The following is an 18,200-nucleotide window of genomic DNA, read 5'->3' as shown; positions in this document are numbered from 1 at the left end:
GGCAATGCCAAACTATTTTCCAAAGTGACTGTACCAATTTAATACTCTCATCAGCAGTGTTCACAATTGTTCCACAACCTCACCAACACTCAGCATTGTCTGAATTTTAATCTGGGCACTGTAAAATCAATTCATGAGAGTTTAATCTGCATTTCCCTGTTACTAATGAAACTGAACTCTTTTTTTGTTGTTTCCCCATGTTTATGGGCCCATGCGTTTTGATAGGTTGGGCTTTTCATCAGTCGGCGCTAAATAATTTTCATTATGATTTCTTGGACAATGTGTACTTTTCTGGTTACCTTTTCATTATTTATTTATAACTCAAATACAATGCGTGAGAGAATGTGGTCTTTAGGATTAACAAAGGTTTGAAATATGTTGAAGCTAATTAAACAACTTAACTCATGATCCATTTTTATAATTCTCTATGTATGCTTCAAAAACGTGAACATGCACCAATTGTTAGTTGAAATGCTTTACATATTCCATTAGTTCAAGCTTATTAATTGTAGTGTTCAAATCTTCTATAACCTTGCTGGGTTTTTTTGTCTGTTTTATCTTTCAATTACTGAGTGTTAAAATCTTCCATTGTAACAATGGATTTGTCCATCTCTGTATATTTCCTTTTGTTTTATACAATTTGAAGCTACCTTATTAAGTGCATATAATCTATTTATTCAGGTGAGCTGAATCTATTCATCATTATGTATTACTTTTCTTTATCTCCAAAAATGTTTGTTGCCTTAATGACTATTTTGTCTGATATTAATAGTGCAAACCAGCTTTCTTTGATTATTTCACTGATAGGTATATCTTTTCTGTCTTTTATTTCAATCTCTCTGTGTCTTTTATAAACATCACATAGCTAAATTTTTTAACCAAGTCAAGCAACTTTTAACTTAATTTAGTCCATTTGCAATTATTAATATTATTGATATATTTCATATTGTTTCTACATCTTTTTATTTCTATATGTCCTATTTTTTCAATTTCTTTCCCCCCCACCCCCATGCGGTCCTTTTTTTTGGATTGAGGGGTTTTTTCCTCTCCCTTTTTCTTACTCTTTCTTATTCCCTTTATTATTTTCAAGGCTATATACTCTGCCTCTTTTATTTTTGTGGTCACCCTTAACATTTTAATGTGCATATTTATCATACTGAAATCTAAATTTAATCAATATTTTTACTCCTTCCCAAACAATATAAGGGTCTTAGGCTACTTAATTCAATTATTCCCTTTCTGACTTTTCTGTTATTGTTTTCATGTTTTTATTTCATGTTTATGTTTTTTGTTTCATTTATAAAAAGTTATACCTCTTTTTATTTTAAGCCTTTAAATCTTGTTAGATATTATTATTATTGTTTTTTACATCAAAGTTTGTACTGACCAACAAATTGTCCAATATCTTCGCTCATCATTCCTTCTCACATCTCAGGCCTGACATCCAGAATCATTCAACTTCTGTCTTTGGAATTTCCACTAGCAAAAGTCTACTGGTGAAAAATTCTGTCAGTATTTGTTTCCCTCATTCTTCAAAGACTATCTCAGTAGTATAGAATTCTAGGTTGACAGGCATTTTCTCAGCACTTTGAAGGTATTATTTCACTAAGACATGAGAATGGAAGCAGAAGGAGAGATGTGACCATGGAAGTCACGATTGGAGCAATAGGAGGCCTTGAGCCAAGGAGCACAGGCAGCATCTAGAAGCTGCAAAGGCAAGTAAATGGATTCTCAGTAGAGCCTCCAGAAGGAACGCAGCCCGGCTGACCCATTGTGAACTTCTGACCTCCATAATAAAGATAGTAAGGTAAGAAAAAAAATTGTGTTGTTTAAGCTACTAAGTTTGTAGTAATTTGTTACATAAGCAGAAGGAACTGTCATCAATCAAAAAGTACCAGGCAGGCAAAAAGCAGGAACACCACCAATAATTAATAGAAAAACCAATCATTCAAAACCAATCCAGAAATAACAACAGATATCAGGATTAGTAGACAGAAACAGCTCTTCCTTTAGGAAACTATCACTTATTAAAAGTTATCATAACTGTATTCCGTATGTTCAAAAAGCTTAAGGAAGGACTAAACATGCTAAGTAGACAAGTGGAGATACAAAAAAGACCCAAATAGAGCAACTAGAAATGAAAAATACATGGGTGGGATTACTAGCAGATTAGATATTACAGGAAAAACAAGTTTAGTGAGATTGAAGTCATAGCAATGGAAACTATTCAAAATGAAACAGAAAGGATAACAAAATACTAAAAAAAATGAAGAGCATCAGTGAGCTGTGGGACAACTCCAAGCAGCCTAATATATACGTAATTGGAGTCCCCAAAGAACAGTAAAGAGTGAGTGGGCAGAAAAAAATACTTGAAGAAGTAATGGTCAAAATTTTTCCAAGTGTAATGAAAACTATAAAACTCCAGATCTCAAGCATAAAAAATATCAGAAGTACACCAAGGCACATCATGATCAAATTACTTGGCACCAACAATAATGAGAAAATCTTAACACCAGCCAGAGAAAAGTTATACTTTACATACAGAAGAAGAAAAATAAAAATAGCAGCAGACTTCATTGGAAACAATGTAAGCCAGAAGACAGTGAAGCGGTATCTTCAAAGTACTGAAAGAAAAAAATCTGTCAACCTAAAATTCCATAGCCAATGAAAACATATTTTAAGAATGAAGGCAAAATAAAGATTTTTTCAGACATAAAAAAGCTGAATTAATCACTAGCAGACCTGTACTATAAGAAATGTTAAAAATAATTCCTTTAGGAAGAAGGAAAATGAAACCAGATGGAAATATGGATTTATACAAAGAAACAAAGAGAGCTGGAAATGGTAACTATGTGGGTAAATAAAAAACTTTTTTTCTTATTATTTAAATATCTTTAAAAGATAATTGAGAGATTAAAGCAAAGTCTTTTTTTAAAAACGAAGTCAAAATAGTAAAACTGATTTGGCTGACCAGTTAGACAATGAGGAATGGCCTTTCAAAAGAAGGTGTTTTCCATAAATGAAATGAGCTAAAATTACAGCTAAGTTTACAGGGAAATATATTAAGACATGTACGTAAAACACAATATGGCAGAAAACACATGCTTTGTAACTATTCAAATTTACAATGAAAAAATATTTAAATAAAAACTTTAAAATGTTCAAAAGAAATATTTCATAGTCCTTTAGAGATGGCCACCACACATGGAAGACCACAGTTGAAGACCACTGACCTCTTGATTCAAAGTTTTTTATACAACTATTCCCTCTAACTGAAGCATCTCCTTCCCTTCCCTCTTTTGCTTGTTCCTACTTATTCTCTTAGATATGCTTTTAAATGCCCTTTCCTTCAAGAAAACATCACTTATCTCCCGAATCTATGCATGCCTCTCCTCTGTGCTCCTACGGGACTTATCATATCCTCTCACTTAGTTGTCTCATTTTCCCATAAGACTGTAAGCTCAGGAAAGCCAGGGAGTTTGTCTATCTTACCATTAATGTATTCACAGGAAACAATGCCTTACATGCAATAGATGCTCAGTAAATATGTGTTGAATGAATGAATGGTCACCAAGTAGAAGCAAACACAAAATCACCAGGCCCATAGAAATCATTAACTTAAAAGAGTTAAAGAAACTCATTAAAGTTAAAGCGTCACAAACGTGATTTTATTTCCAGGGATCATGAACCTTGATGAAATTACAGCACACAAACATAAGCATCACAGAATTCATACAGTTATTATATAAGTTTTTCAAATTTGGGAAAAATGAAAAAACTAAAAACAAATGGTAGGAATAACTGTCATGGGGAAAGGAAAGAGGAAAAAAAAAAAAGATGAAATGGACAAATTTTGCAGAAATCGTACTGCTTTTCCACTAATGGTTCTCTTGTGTGGTTAAGTGATAAGCCAAAACAGACACTGCACTATTTTTTTCTACAATAAGATATCTGATCTGTACATTAAAATGTAATGGCATTCATAAGAGCCAAACAAATCCCACCATGACTAACCAGAAGTCAGAAACAGGAAGGAGTCTGTCTTGTTTGTGGAAAACTAGATTTTATTTAAATAGTCAGGCTGCCTGAATTCTTAAAGTGATCATCTACTTTATAATACAAACCTGAATTTTTAAAAAGTTTTTTTAGAGAATCACAGTAGGGCTAAGGTCAGTTTCCTAAATAATTGTACACTTTGAGTATATACTAAGACTATTGACTTAGACACTTTAAATCAATCAACTAGTACATGTTAAGGCTTCTCTTTGCCTTTGAATCTTCAACCTAAATTACTAGAAAATTCTTATGCTTTAGATCAAATGGACCAATGACAGCCACAAGAGACCCCCAAATATGCTCACTCATGACATAATCCATTCTTCCCAAGATTATCACATAAAACTCTATACAATTTAAAAGAAGGTTTCAAACTACTCAGTTCCATATGACTTTACTCATCACTAATGAAGTAGTTTAAGGTTATGCTGAATTTTTTACTTAAAGAATGTTTTTTTTACTTAAAAAAAATAAGAGATTACCCAAAAAATGGCCAAAAGTCATTGTTAAAGGCCCTTCTTGACTGCATTGAGATTTGTTACTAATCTTAAATTCATTTAGTTGAATTATTTCATATATTTATTCATCCAACATATTGAGTACCTACTACATGCTATATACATTCTAGAAATAGAAAGATTAAAATTAAGAGTCCCTACCTTTAAGGGGTTACCACCTTGGTAGAAGGAGACAGACATGTAAACAAACAAATACAAATTAGCATTTAGAAGTATGTACAGCGCATGCTGAGGGGGCATAAAAGAGACAGTATGTCAAGTTCTACCTATGGAGGTTAGGAAAGTTGTGATGAAGAAGGTGAAGATAACACCCTTCCTGCCCTCAGAAACTCAGCACTGCTTATAAAGATGACATTCTTCACAGTATCTCTTGGAATAAATATCTCTCTCCCTCTCTCCCTTCCTCCCTCCCTTTCTTTCTCCCTCCCACCCTCTCACTTTCTCCCTCCCTCCCTCCCTCCCTCTCTTTCTCTCTCTCTCTCTCTCTCTCTCTCTCTCTCACACACACACACACACACACACACACACAAATCCTTTTTGTGAAAAATACCATGCATTTGCAGTAGGCCTGGTTCTAGCATCACAAAGTGCAGGTAACTCATTCACCGAGAAGCAAAGCAATCTCACTCTGCCTCTGCAAAAATCAATCATCCTCTCCCAGCTTACTGGTTTAGTCATGGAAAGGAGAGAAAGCTTTGGACAAAATCATATAAAGGGAGATGATCTGACAGGTCTATGTAGACATACACTGGTCCATAACTTAAAGCTCACTGAAACATTCAACAAGTTCAACTTTCACGGTCACCTCCCAAAATATGTTTGTGGGGAGGGGGAATTCATACTATATCAAATTCACTGATTCAATAAAACCTGACCTCAGACATTTAGACATCAGAGCCATTTAGATAATAAACACTGTCACAAAAATGCATTCTGTTTGTTAGTGTGCTCTGAAACAGAACACCTGAAAATTTGATTTCATGGAAGGCAGATTATCCTAGAGCACACCCAAGGAAGCAGATGTTTACATCCTGGGACCTCTGCTTTAGGGAGAGAGTTGGTGAGGCCACAAGTATATCCAATCACACAAAGCACTGACCTCACCTGGGAGATGGAAAGGACACTGGTGGAAAGAAAGAAAAGATCGTGATCCGCTGTTCAGTAACGCCTTCCTCACGGCAGCCACTGTACCCAGCAGCTCCATCACTGCCATTTTTCACTAGCCTGGTCCTGACATAATAATTTGGCAGAGAAAATCTGGTGTGAGTGCTATTCCTGCTCCCTTCTTAACCCTTGTTGAGACCTTCCCTTGCCATCTGGGCAGGTTCTCTCAGAGATCAAAAAGGGGCCAGATGACTTCCAAGTTTCAGAAACCCATTATGTTTACAAATGAAGTAATGCTAAAACAGAGTCATAAACATGATGGTATGGTTAAGTACTTACATTTAATGATTAACATTCCATGATAAACATCTTCTGTTCAGACTCCCTCTTTTCCTCTGTGACTATAAAAATAGCCTCATTTGAAGATGATATAAAATCCAGGCCCTTCCTGAAGATGAGACCTGTATGAGAGGTCAAGGGGCTGGGAGTTGGACAAGGGTCTCAGACTCTCTCAGATTCCCCACTTATCAGACCCCATCTTCTATTCAAAGATTTGACGAAGTAATTCACACTTTTTCATACTAATGAAAGTAAAAATTCATACTAACTAAAGAATGAATTTAGGTAATTCATGCTTAAAATGACTGCTGAGGCCTCAAAAATTCTCCTTTCCTAAGTATTTAAGCATTTAAATTGTTAACCGGAGGAATGAGCTCCAGCGAAATTTCAGGCCTCAGCAACCGCTTGTTAAGCCTTGCTAGCACCTCTCGAATAGGATGTACTGCCTCTATAGTCAACTCATTCCCTCCTCAGATCTTTTTGCATATACACATGATAAAAATAATAAAGATAACATATGCAAACATTTCAAAAGACTCAGAGAGATGTGTGGAAATAAATTTTTCTTTTGTATTCTAACCATTTAGCACAAATTTGACTTTAAAACAGCAGTAGACTCATTCTGTAGCATCTCAGTACTAGCGAATATGCTTTGTTCCTGGAGTTGCCATTTTGAGAAAGGTCAAGGATCCTTAGCCATTAGTCATCTAGAAACCTGAGTGAAGGCCACAAGCATAGATACAGTTTTTAGGAGTGAGTCAGGAACACGGAGTACAATGACAAGCTTTAATCTAGTGCAAGTCGCAAGTACACAGCCCTAACCTGCCAGGCTGTACACTATGTGATAACATTAAAACATGTTGTTCCAACCACTTGCTCATAGATTTGGAGATCCTACAGGCCTCATCCATGAATTATTTATTTTCCTGTCCTTTATTTATTTTCCTGTCCCAACTCTAAAACTACAACACAATGCAGAGTGGCCTTCTCATTCTATTAAGGCCAAATAGTGATAGTACAGAACACGACAAGTATAAACCCAAAACAAAACTAAAAACCAGAACATTCTGAGAATATTCAAAACCCTTAAGAGTAACACCAAACCCTTCTTTGCCAACAAATGTATAGTGAGATCATAAAACCTACAAGCACACACACACACAAAAGCCACAAGCTCACTTAATTCTCTAATTTCACATGAGAATAGGAGGGTGTGCAGCCAGTTTTGACTTCACCTTCGAATGAAACAGGATTCTGCCCAAGTCAAGGGAGCTGACATAACTGAAAGGACACCAGTATGTTGGGAACAGGACGGTTAGAAGTGTCACTGCTGCCCAAGTGATTCGCTCCTCAAGTCCTGATAGGCAGCTAATTTGAAAAGTAAAGGGTGTCACAATATTTTAATCCTTTAAAGGCTGAATAACTAGTCCTATTGGTTCTACCCACTTTCTTCATCCCCTGTTTAAATCTGGCATCAGTACAGGCAGAAGAGATTCGAACCTGCAAAGTTCAATCAAGAACTCTGCCACTGACGGGTACATCAGCTCCTACAATCCTTCCTCCGTCTCATACCAAGGTGAGGGAAGAAACAGCTGACATATAAGTTGTTTCTGACAGATCCACATACTACTGGTTTTGAAATGTATGTGGATGCTGTTGTGATAAATAAAATAATTTATTTTAAAACATTATTAAATTCATTGTATCTTTTTGTTCTTAAGCCTTTCTTAATCAGCTAATAATAAAAGCTATTATTATTTGAAGGTCCTCATGATGAACAAAGTTAGCAATCACTGTTCTACAGCAGAATGTAATGAACAAGTTAGAGACGTGGATACCTAAAAACAGAATGACATGAAATAGACACACTAAGAGGGTATTTTCACTTCTGAAGTAAATTGCCAAAAACTAGGGTATTGTAAAAAGAACAAAATCTGGAGATACAAGTCAACAACAGGGTAACAAAAGTCAACAGTCACTTTTAAAAAGAGCAATATACACCAAAAATAATAAAATTCAGGACTCAGAAGAATCACTAACTTGAAACCCCTAACAATATTGCTTTGAAATAAAGGGAAAACTGACAATTATGAGCAACATTGACAAATCTACAGTTATTGTGGGAGATTTTAGCATATCTCAGTCATTGTGGAGATTTCAACATCTCAATCATAAACTCATAGCTCAAACAGACAAAACAGTAAGATTTTAAAAGATACGATCAATAATATGTACATGTTGGCCTAATAAATATAAATAGAACACTACAGCTAAGCCAAAGAGAGTATACTTTCTTTTCAAGTACACATAGCACACATAACAAAACTGATCACTTACTAAATTACAAAAGAAGTTTCACAAAATTTCAAAGAATTGATATTACACCAACCATGTCTTTTGAGCACAATGAAATTAAATTAGAAATATAACAATGAAAATATGGTAAAAAGAAGTTTGCACTCCTAAACAACACATACAGTTAGAGGAATTCACAACCCAAAATATAAGATATTTAGGGCTGAATGATCATCAAAGTACCTGTGGCTGTACCCAAATTTGTAGTATAACTTAGGGCAAAATTAAGAGCTTAAAATATATTTATTTAAAACTAAGAAAGATTGAACAAAACAACTGAAAAATCATAAGTAAGGTATTCAAATAAAGATATAAAAAACAAAATGAAATTAAAGAAGTAAAAGAAGGAAAATAATAAATCTGAGAGCATTATTCAATGAAATAGATCTTTGGAGGAAAAAAGATAAGCCTCTAACATCAGTGATAAGAAAAAGAGAAAAGGCAAAAATAATACTAGAATAAAAAAGCTGCTATAACTAGAGATCAACAGAGATGAAAAATAATAATAGATTGCCATGAATTTTATACTAATCAACTTGGGAGCTTACAAGAAATGGATAGTTTCCTGCAAAATTATCAGATTACCAAAGTTTACTCAAAATGAAAGTTTAAAACCTGAATTAGACAACCAAAAAAAAAAAACCTAAATGGGTAATCAACTCTCATCCTCCAAAAGACAACAAACCTAGACAGTTTTAGATGCAAAAGTTTTACCAAACTTTCAAGAACAGATTGTTTTATGGAAACTGTTTCAAAGAGTGGACAGCAAACCTTAATTTATGAGGCTAAAATAACCTTTATACCAAAATTGGACAAGGACAAGTACAAGCAAGGAAAATTACAGATCAAGCTTCTACATGAACAAAGAAGCAAAATCCTTTTAAAATATTAGCAATTTGAATTTAACACTATTTTGTTTTGTTTTGTTTTTTAAATCACAACCAAGTAGGGTTTATCCTAGAAATGCAAGGATGGTTCATCAGAAAATCTATATTAATGAGTAGAATAACAGAGTAAGGGAGAAAAACTGTGATCATCTCAGTAGATACAGAAAAAGCATTAAATAAAAATAAGTAATAATGATTTAAAAAACAAAAAGTTATTACAAGAGACTGAAAATAGGGGGGGAAATGTCCGTGAGAAACAATTTAAAAGTAACTAGGTTTATTAAATATGAAGAAAAAAACATTGAGAAGCTACGTTAGGACTCTAATAATCACCTAATGTCTATTTTTTCCAGGTACTTTCACATATATTGTCTCACTCACTGAGCCTCACAATTACTACTATGTTTTAAGAGATTCTTGTGAAGAAGGGTGAGAAAGTGGCTTAGGATCCTAGAATGAGCACAGGCCTTGGAGTCAGTTTCAGGGTTTGAATCCTGCCTCTACATTTATGTGCTAGGTAACTGTCAACAAGTACTAAGCTTCTCTGAGTCTTGGCTTCCTCACCTGCGAAGAGAAGTAGATTAAACAATTACAACTTAAACTGTCCAGCTCATAGAAGATACCTGATAAACAGGAGTTAGGTTTATAAGGCTCTTTGGGTTCTACTAAGGAAAGAAGAGCAAAGAACTCTAATAAATGCAGTTCAGATTTTATACCTTGAGAACTTCTTGATTTGAGACTACACCTCCACAGGAAAAGTCAAGGTAATAATTAGGGGAAGACTTGTGTCTAATTGCTTTTGATGTTTGTTTGCTTTTGGAGGGTAGGGTGGCACAGTCAATGATAATTCATTTTTAAAATAAAGCAGTTGTATAAAATAATTTCTGATTCCTTTTAACTTGAAAATTTTCTGACTTTTACTTCTTTACAGCTTCAGAGTTGCAAGACATTGCAGTATACCAAAAATTAATACCTGTAATAGTCCTTCTTTGGAAATACTTAGAAAAAGTGTAAATTTTTATCTTTTAAGAGTTAGTACTCATGACCACAGACATAGGGGACTGGTGGTTTGATGGGTTGAGCCCTCTACCACAGGTTTTACCCTTGGGAAGACGGTTGCTGCAAAGGAGAGGCTAGGCCTCCCTATGGTTGTGCCTAAGAGCCTCCTCCCGAATGCCTCTTTGTTGCTCAGATGTGGCCCTGTCTCTCTAGCTAAGCCAACTTGAAAGGTGAAATCACTGCCCTCCCCCCTACGTGGGATCAGACACCCAGGGGAGTGAATCTCCCTGGCAACGTGGAATATGACTCCCGGGGAGGAATGTAGACCCGGCATCGTGGGACGGAGAACATCTTCTTGACCAAAAGGGGGATGTGAAAGGAAATGAAATAAGCTTCAGTGGCAGAGAATCCAAAAGGAGCCGAGAGGTCCCTCTGGTGGGCACTCTTACGCACACTTTAGACAACCCTTTTTAGGTTCTAAAGAATTGGGGTAGCTGGTGGTGGATACCTGAAACTATCAAACTACAACCCAGAACCCATGAATCTCGAAGACAGTTGTATAAAAATGTAGCTTATGAGGGTTGACAAGGGGATTGGGAAAGCCATAAGGACCACACTCCACTTTGTCTAGTTTATGGATGGATGAGTAGAAAAATAGGGAAAGGAAACAAACAGACAAAGGTACCCAGTGTTCTTTTTTACTTCAATTGCTCTTTTTCACTCCAATTATTATTCTTGTTATTTTTGTGTGTGTGCTAATGAAGGTGTCAGAGATTGATTTGGGTGATGAATGTACAACTATGTAATGGTACTGTGAACAATCGAAAGTACGATTTGTTTTGTATGGCTGCGTGGTATATGAATATATCTCAATAAAATGAAGATTAAAAAATAAATAAATAAAATAAAATAAAATAAAATACCTGCTTTTAAAAAAAAAAAAAAGAGTTAGTACTGCCTGGAAACCAATGGGCCAACTGGATGACTTCCTGGAAGGTTAGAATGTGGAAAAACCAGGACTTGGAGGCCATGAGACCAACCACAAAAAACCTTTCCTGCCAATTACTAGCTGAGTGACCATGGGTGAGTTAAAGTTTGTCAAACCTCAGTCTTCTTATCCGTAAAATCAGCTTATCAATATCTTGAAGTTGGTGATCTCAGAATTACATGAGAAAATGAAAATAGGTACTCAATAAATGTGAGTTCCCTTGGCCTCTTGAGTTCCTTTGAATCCTGTGATTTTGATTACTCTCTATATAATGAAAAACCAAAAAAAAAAAAAAAAAAAAGTTGTGTTTATTTCGTAATCATGAAAAGCAGTGTACAAAGTAAACCAAGAATTAAATCCCTGCCAAACTGTTTACAATAAAATGACTCATTGTTCATCACTGAGACTCAATCTTCCCAAACCATTTTGTTTGAGAAAGTCTGTGAAACTATGTTTAATGTCTCAAGTCCAAAGGTGAACTATTTAAAGTTTGAGTGTGCTTGCAGGTCAAAAATGCAGCAAAGCAGATGTGAATGATTACCTCACAAAACGTTGGTCACCCAACCTAAGAAACAAATATCTTTTATAACAGCAATGGAAAGGATCACAAAAAAAAAAGTTTTAAAAAAACAAAACATTAGAATCAAACATTAGCCTCAGATAAGCAAAATGCATTGAGTGGTATGATCAAAGAATTCTAAATAAAGATGTTCTGGGCACTTTCACTCACAGGAGCATTTAAAGATATCAATTTCATCATAAATTATTTTGAGTGTTCAAGATCATAAGCAAAGAAAAGGCTAAATATAAAAGCTGGTGATCTAAAAATATGACACTATTACTTTAGGTCAAAAGAGATCTAAATTAATTGTTATCATGTTTTAATCCTTTTCAAATTTTTTCTTTGTGCATGAATATCAATGACACTAAAATAATAAAAGTATAGACATTAATTGTGCTGACACAATTTAAGGATTAAAACAGATAATTCCCCAGGAAATACGATTAATGGCAATCATGTAGCAATAGTGCACCCTGAAAAACATAGTATTTTAGAAACATTCTTTTATTCAATAGGCCTAGACATTATACTATGTTTCAAAAATAGTCCAGGCTAGTGAATCAATCCAAGTTTTTATGACTTCAAGCAGACTGCTCAGAGCAGCACTACAGTAAAAAGTGACAACACTTTCCAGTTCTAAATGATGCTGTCATTTGCCTGCCAAAAGACTATGTGCACTATGCCCTTTCCAAGCAGTTTATACCACAAGGCTACCTCAGAAGTGACACCTTTTGATACATTCAGATATGAACACCCTTGGATAGGAGTCAAGAACTGCCTTCCTTATTCATTTCTGCTGCGTTGCAGAGGCAAGAACAAAATTCCATTGTATACTGCAATGACATTTTTTCAGAGGCAAATAAAACAGTTTGCCATAAACATTTTTCACCTATAAAGAATCAATTTGAAGCAAATCCACATTGACAGAAAATGAATCTGGTTGCTTTGATACACAGCTTATTTTCCTTCAGTACAGTACTTGCACTTATTAGTCATCCCATTTATTGGCTATGAATCTTCCTTTAAAAAGAAAAAAAAGCACTTTAATCTTGTCATTCTGCTGCTCAAGAACTGCAAAGCTCTCTGCTGCCCAATTCCAAATTCCTCTGTCTGGCTTTCAAGGCCCTTCGTCATCTGGCCCAGCCTACCACCCTAAGCTTAGTTCCTACCACCTCTACCCTGTCTCCTCCTTTCCCCTCACAGGCTCCAACTTGCTCAGGCAGTTCATTCCACCCAGAGGATTCTCCTTTCTCCCCTCATCCAACCCACCCAGAATGTTTTCTTTTCTCCCCACATCTCTTCTCCCAAGTCCCACCTCCTACAAGAAGCCTCTTTTCACTATTCCAATATACCTACAGTGACAGCACCCTCATTGAGCTCCTATTATAGTTCAAGTCAGTCTGAATTGCAGCTCTTTCATTTGAAACTTCTTAAAGCCATGGAACTTCTCTTTTCTTTTCATTTTTCTGCAGCTGCAGTTTTCCACTTTTGTTCCTTCATGATACATAACAGAAAAATTTTCACACATGACATCCCCACAGGTATACTTGGAATGATCCACAATTCCCAGTCACAATAGCTGTAACTCCACTAATTTCTCTCCCACTGAAGAAAGCATAGTAAAAAGCAAGTGAGTCTACTATACTCCATTGAAAGTGGAGGAAAAAAAAAAAAAAGGCCTGGTAAGCAGAAATTAGTGGGATGTTATACGTGTGACCTTGAATATGCTCAATTTATTAAAAAAAAAAAAAAAAAAAAAACCACCTAAAATATTTGCCAACTTTGGCACATTATCACTATTAAAAAATTACTTGTAACACATCTCACAAGTGATCATCCATAATACACTGGTAAGAACTGCTATTCCATGTAGTGCCTAGTGTGCTAGCCACACAAAAGCAATCAATAAATACTTAGTTACCCAATTAGTGTTTCTAGCCTATTAATCAATCAATTACACATAAATGGTAATTACTGCTGCTGCTGCTTGAGGATGATGACACAAAATACAAGCTGACTCCCTTGCTGACAGCCTCTAAAGGAAAAAAAAATGACTTCTTACACTATGAGTCTTAACAATATTTTAACAATATAGCAGGGCCATTGCACTCCTGAAGTTATGAAGATCATGGCAGTTTCCATGGCAATTGTGCAACCCTACACCTCTTGTGCAACAGTGTGGCTATTACTGCAAGCTTGGGTAAAATTAGTAAATTGTGAATTCTGTCAGGGATCAGATAACTTTTGCTCCACCTAAGAGAAAGCCTTCCTATGACAATGAAAATATTGCTCTATACTAAAATGGTTTTCACTTTTACAATACCTAATTGCCTAAGTATTAGAGGTAATTCATCAAGAATTACAATTCAAACATTCAATTTTTAATTCAAATATTTAATTTTTAACTGCTATTACCCATTCTCCAATATTCCAACATGCCCTTAATTGCCAGTCACACAAATAGCCTACGATTTGATTTCGAGACCTGAGAATGTCAAAAATACTGAAAATTTCATAACTTTCCTTGAAAAGTCTTTAAATATATATTGGGAAACTTAGGTATACATCTATCTACAGGGCAAGAGTCTTCTGTTTTTTCAAGCCCTGACATCCTAACATTCCAAGAGTAAAGGTTAACTTAAAAATAACTTTTTTAATTTATTTTATTCCTTAGTGTTGTGTAAGCAGTCACTATTTAGAAATCCTTGTAAAAGTAGAATACAGAAGAAGCTTCAGTTTATCATGCCCTGGAAACTTCCAAACATCAACCAAACAGCCCAAAAGAATGTCCTACTCAACAGTTCCTAAGATGTCATTAATTGCTTCCATCTGTTTCCCTCTCTGTCCCTTCCCTGCAAGTCAAGGCATCTCCTGAAGTTATTTTCTGCTTCGTTTTGCATTCTGAAGAAAAGCAAGGCAAGTATAAAGAGGCATCATGCTTTAAACTGCAGAATATTTATCTGCCCCCAAATCTGTCTGACAACCACAACCATACTATTGTTTGTACTCTAGGCTGTTTTCAATTAACATTTCAGAGTATGGCATATTAAGTTACGTACTTTTTTTAAACTGTCCAGTTAATTTTTGAGTTGCTCATAATATACTGTTTTTCCCTGGGTTGCCATGGAGATAAGGTTTTCTCCCCAAAGCATGATGAAGGTTAAAACCCCTGAATGGTTTTACCCATTGATGAACCCTGCCTGAATCAGCTATTTTGCTGAATGTTGCACAATTCTGTCATTCCTTCTCATTATATAGGTTAGAATCCCCTCACTGTCTAAGGCTATCAGACTACCCTGAAATAAAGTTTGTATAGGAAAGGCAGAATAAATGCTTGATTCTTTCCTTTTAATTACCAGTTTTCAGAGTAAGAAGTTGGTGCCCTAATTACCACCAATGGAGATCAATGAAGTTTTATTCTTCATTATTTTGTTTTGTTTTTTAACTTCTATGTTAGTTGGTTTTTTAAATTTTATCACAACGAGGGCACATTTTTCTTTAATTTTCTAAATCTCCAAGAAGCCTATGAGAGCATATAGCCTATTTCAAGGATGTATCTCTAGGGATAAGCAGAAATGAGTTTCCTGATGAAATTTGTTTACCAAACCAAATGATATTCATAGACTAAGATCTCAGGGTTGGAAGGAATCTTTTTCTAGGGGGGCCGTCTAGTCCAACTACCCACCTGATGTTGAAACCCTCGGTACACTATCTCACCATGCTCTGTAACTTCCCGGGTGCAGGGCAACCTGGTACAAATGAGAGGTGTGACTCTAATTACATGGTAAATGCAAGTTTAATCACAGGATGTTTAACTGACAGCACAGAATTCCTCTTAATGTTACCACACTGATGGAACGGCACATAAACAAAGAAGGCTCACAGAGTTTAGAGCTGGAAAGAACCTTGGAGATCACCAAGTCCAATAAAGGCAAGTCAAAAAGATACTCCCACAAAACAGATTGTACAAAAAGCAGATGCTTCCTGTACCTTCTTTCCTGACACATGAAGACATTTTACAGAATTAACAGAAATATAGCTTTGTAGGCGCACCCACTCAAGTGAGAAGTAAGAAGACATCAATATGGGTGAAAATTTTGCATCTGTTCAATGGAAATAATAGAACATAAGGAGGACAAAAACAAAATAACACTTTTGGCTTTGTTTAAAATTGTGACATATAACATACAGAGAGAAAATTGCATAAAACATATGCATAATATAATGAATAATTATAAAACAAAAATCCATGTAACCCTTCACCCAAGTCAGGAAATAGAACATTATCAACACTTCAGAAGCCCCTATGTGTCTCTCCCTGAATCTGTCCTCCTCCCTCCAACAGCTACCACTACCCTGACTTTTCTGATAATTATTTCCTTGCTTATCTTTACATTTTTACCATATAAATAGACATCCATAAGCAATATAGTTTACTTCTGCATGTTGTTTGGACTTCAAATAAAAGGAACTGTTCTTTCTATCTGCCCATATATTGTTCATTTCCCTCAATTATTTTTGAGATTCATTCATTCCTTTTGATTATAGATTAATATTCCAATTTATGACTACACCATCATTTTTTTTAATCCATTCTTCTGTAGATAGACCGGGGGGGTCATATGAACAATGTTGATGTAAATATTTCTCTATATGGATCCTAGCAAGCAAGTGTACAAGTTTCTATAGGGAATATGCCAGGCGGTGGAATTTCCTAGCTTCCACTTTACTAAATGCCAAGTTGTTTTCCAAAGTGGCTGCAGCAATTCACATACCCAATAGCAATGTACAAGAGTTTCAGCTGCTCCACATCCTCAACAACTGAACATTGTTAGACTTTTGAATTAGAGATTCATTACAAAATAATTTGCACTTCCCTGATGATTAATGAAATAGAACACCTTTTCGTATGTCTATTGCCCATTCAGATTCCCCTCTTTCGGAGTCCCTATTCAAATCCTTTATCTGCTTTTTTTTTTTTTTACTGAATAGTCTTGCCATGTTCTTATTGATTTGTAGTTCTAATTTTTTTTTGTCTCATGCATCAGTCTTTACCTTTACTTAAAACTTGACTGCTACATGTAATGAAGATATCACAGTCAATAACCTGAGAAGCCTTATGTAATCAAAATTAGTATTGTTCATTTTATTTAGGATGGGTAAAGATGTCTGGAAATTATTCGTAGGAGTATTAGGGGATATGGAAATATAATTTAAATTTTAAATACTACTGAAATATGTTACAATCATTTTTTTTTAAGTTTCTGTCTATTATTCCCTATCTCCAAACATAAGTGTTTATTATACAATTCAGTTTCATGCATGCTATAGTCAGAATATGCTTCTGAATTATTTCCACTGTGAAAGCAAAACTCAGAAGTTACACTCTAATTAAAAATTATGATGTCCAAAATGCCTAATACCAATGACTAAAATCAACAGTAGGAAAGCTGAGTATGGAAAAAATAAAAAGTTGAAATTTCAACTGTAGACATAGGTTTTAATTAAAAAAAAAAAAAAAAAAAAAAAAAAGGGGGGGATTTGCTCCTGGAATTAGTTACTTTTCCTTCCTACTAGAAAATTACTTCTGCCTAGCAACAGAAGAATTTTTTAAATTACTTACTTAATAAATGCTGGTGGCATATCTCTCTTCAAAATCTGATCCTCAGTGGTTTGAACAGTCTCTTTTCCAACCTATGGGGGAAAAAAGAGTCATAATTCAAATCTAAATTCTCAGGCTTTTAAAAACTATTATTTAAACATATTTGAAACATACACATTACACATAATCTATCACAGAGGTTTCTGAATTCAAAGGAAATATATGAATTTTTTGAAATTACTAAAATGGTTCCCATAATATGCTTCTACAATATACTTGGATATTAATATGGAATACAAACGTAATGCTGTATTACCCCTTCTCCAGAGTAAGTAACTAAAAGGCATCATTGTGAGAAAAAAAGAGAATTTCATCATAGAAAATGTATGTGTGTGTGTGTTTCACTGAGTACAATGAAGTATATAGATCAAGTGAAGTAGGCTAAAATGACTATACAGAAGAAAAAAAGACATTACTGGGACTGGGAAAAATATATGAAACAATTATGACTCTGAAACTAGAAACCAAACATGAAAATATGCAACTTCTCTAGTAATCAAAATATTCAAACTGAAACAACATGGTATTTTTCCCCAAAACAGAGCAATTTAAAAAGAAATATTATATAATGCTGAATGCCACAATGGAATAAATAGCTTTGCACCCTGCAGGTAGCAATGTAAACTGGCATATTTTGTTTGGAAAACTATTTGGCAATGTGTGCTAGGCATCATAAAAAATGATCATACTTAAGAATTTCACTTTTGAGAACATACCTTATAGGCAATCA

The 18,200-nt window shown here is 34.9% G+C and overlaps 1 protein-coding gene across 2 annotated transcripts in view; it reads right to left on the bottom strand.

Annotated features, from left to right (window-relative positions):
- VCL (vinculin) overlaps nt 1-18,200 on the bottom strand; it is a 111,360-nt gene that overhangs the window by 46,518 nt on the left and 46,642 nt on the right. For both annotated transcript variants that reach the window (XM_037803697.1, XM_037803696.1), the window contains exon 2: nt 17,432-17,502. In XM_037803697.1, the coding sequence (XP_037659625.1) occupies nt 17,432-17,502 (71 nt within the window). The remainder of the gene's footprint in view (nt 1-17,431; nt 17,503-18,200) is intronic.

The sequence above is a fragment of the Choloepus didactylus genome, chromosome 15 (assembly GCF_015220235.1).
Source record: "Choloepus didactylus isolate mChoDid1 chromosome 15, mChoDid1.pri, whole genome shotgun sequence".
Taxonomy (NCBI): Eukaryota; Metazoa; Chordata; class Mammalia; order Pilosa; family Megalonychidae; genus Choloepus; species Choloepus didactylus.
This window is presented reverse-complemented; position numbering and strand designations above follow the sequence as displayed.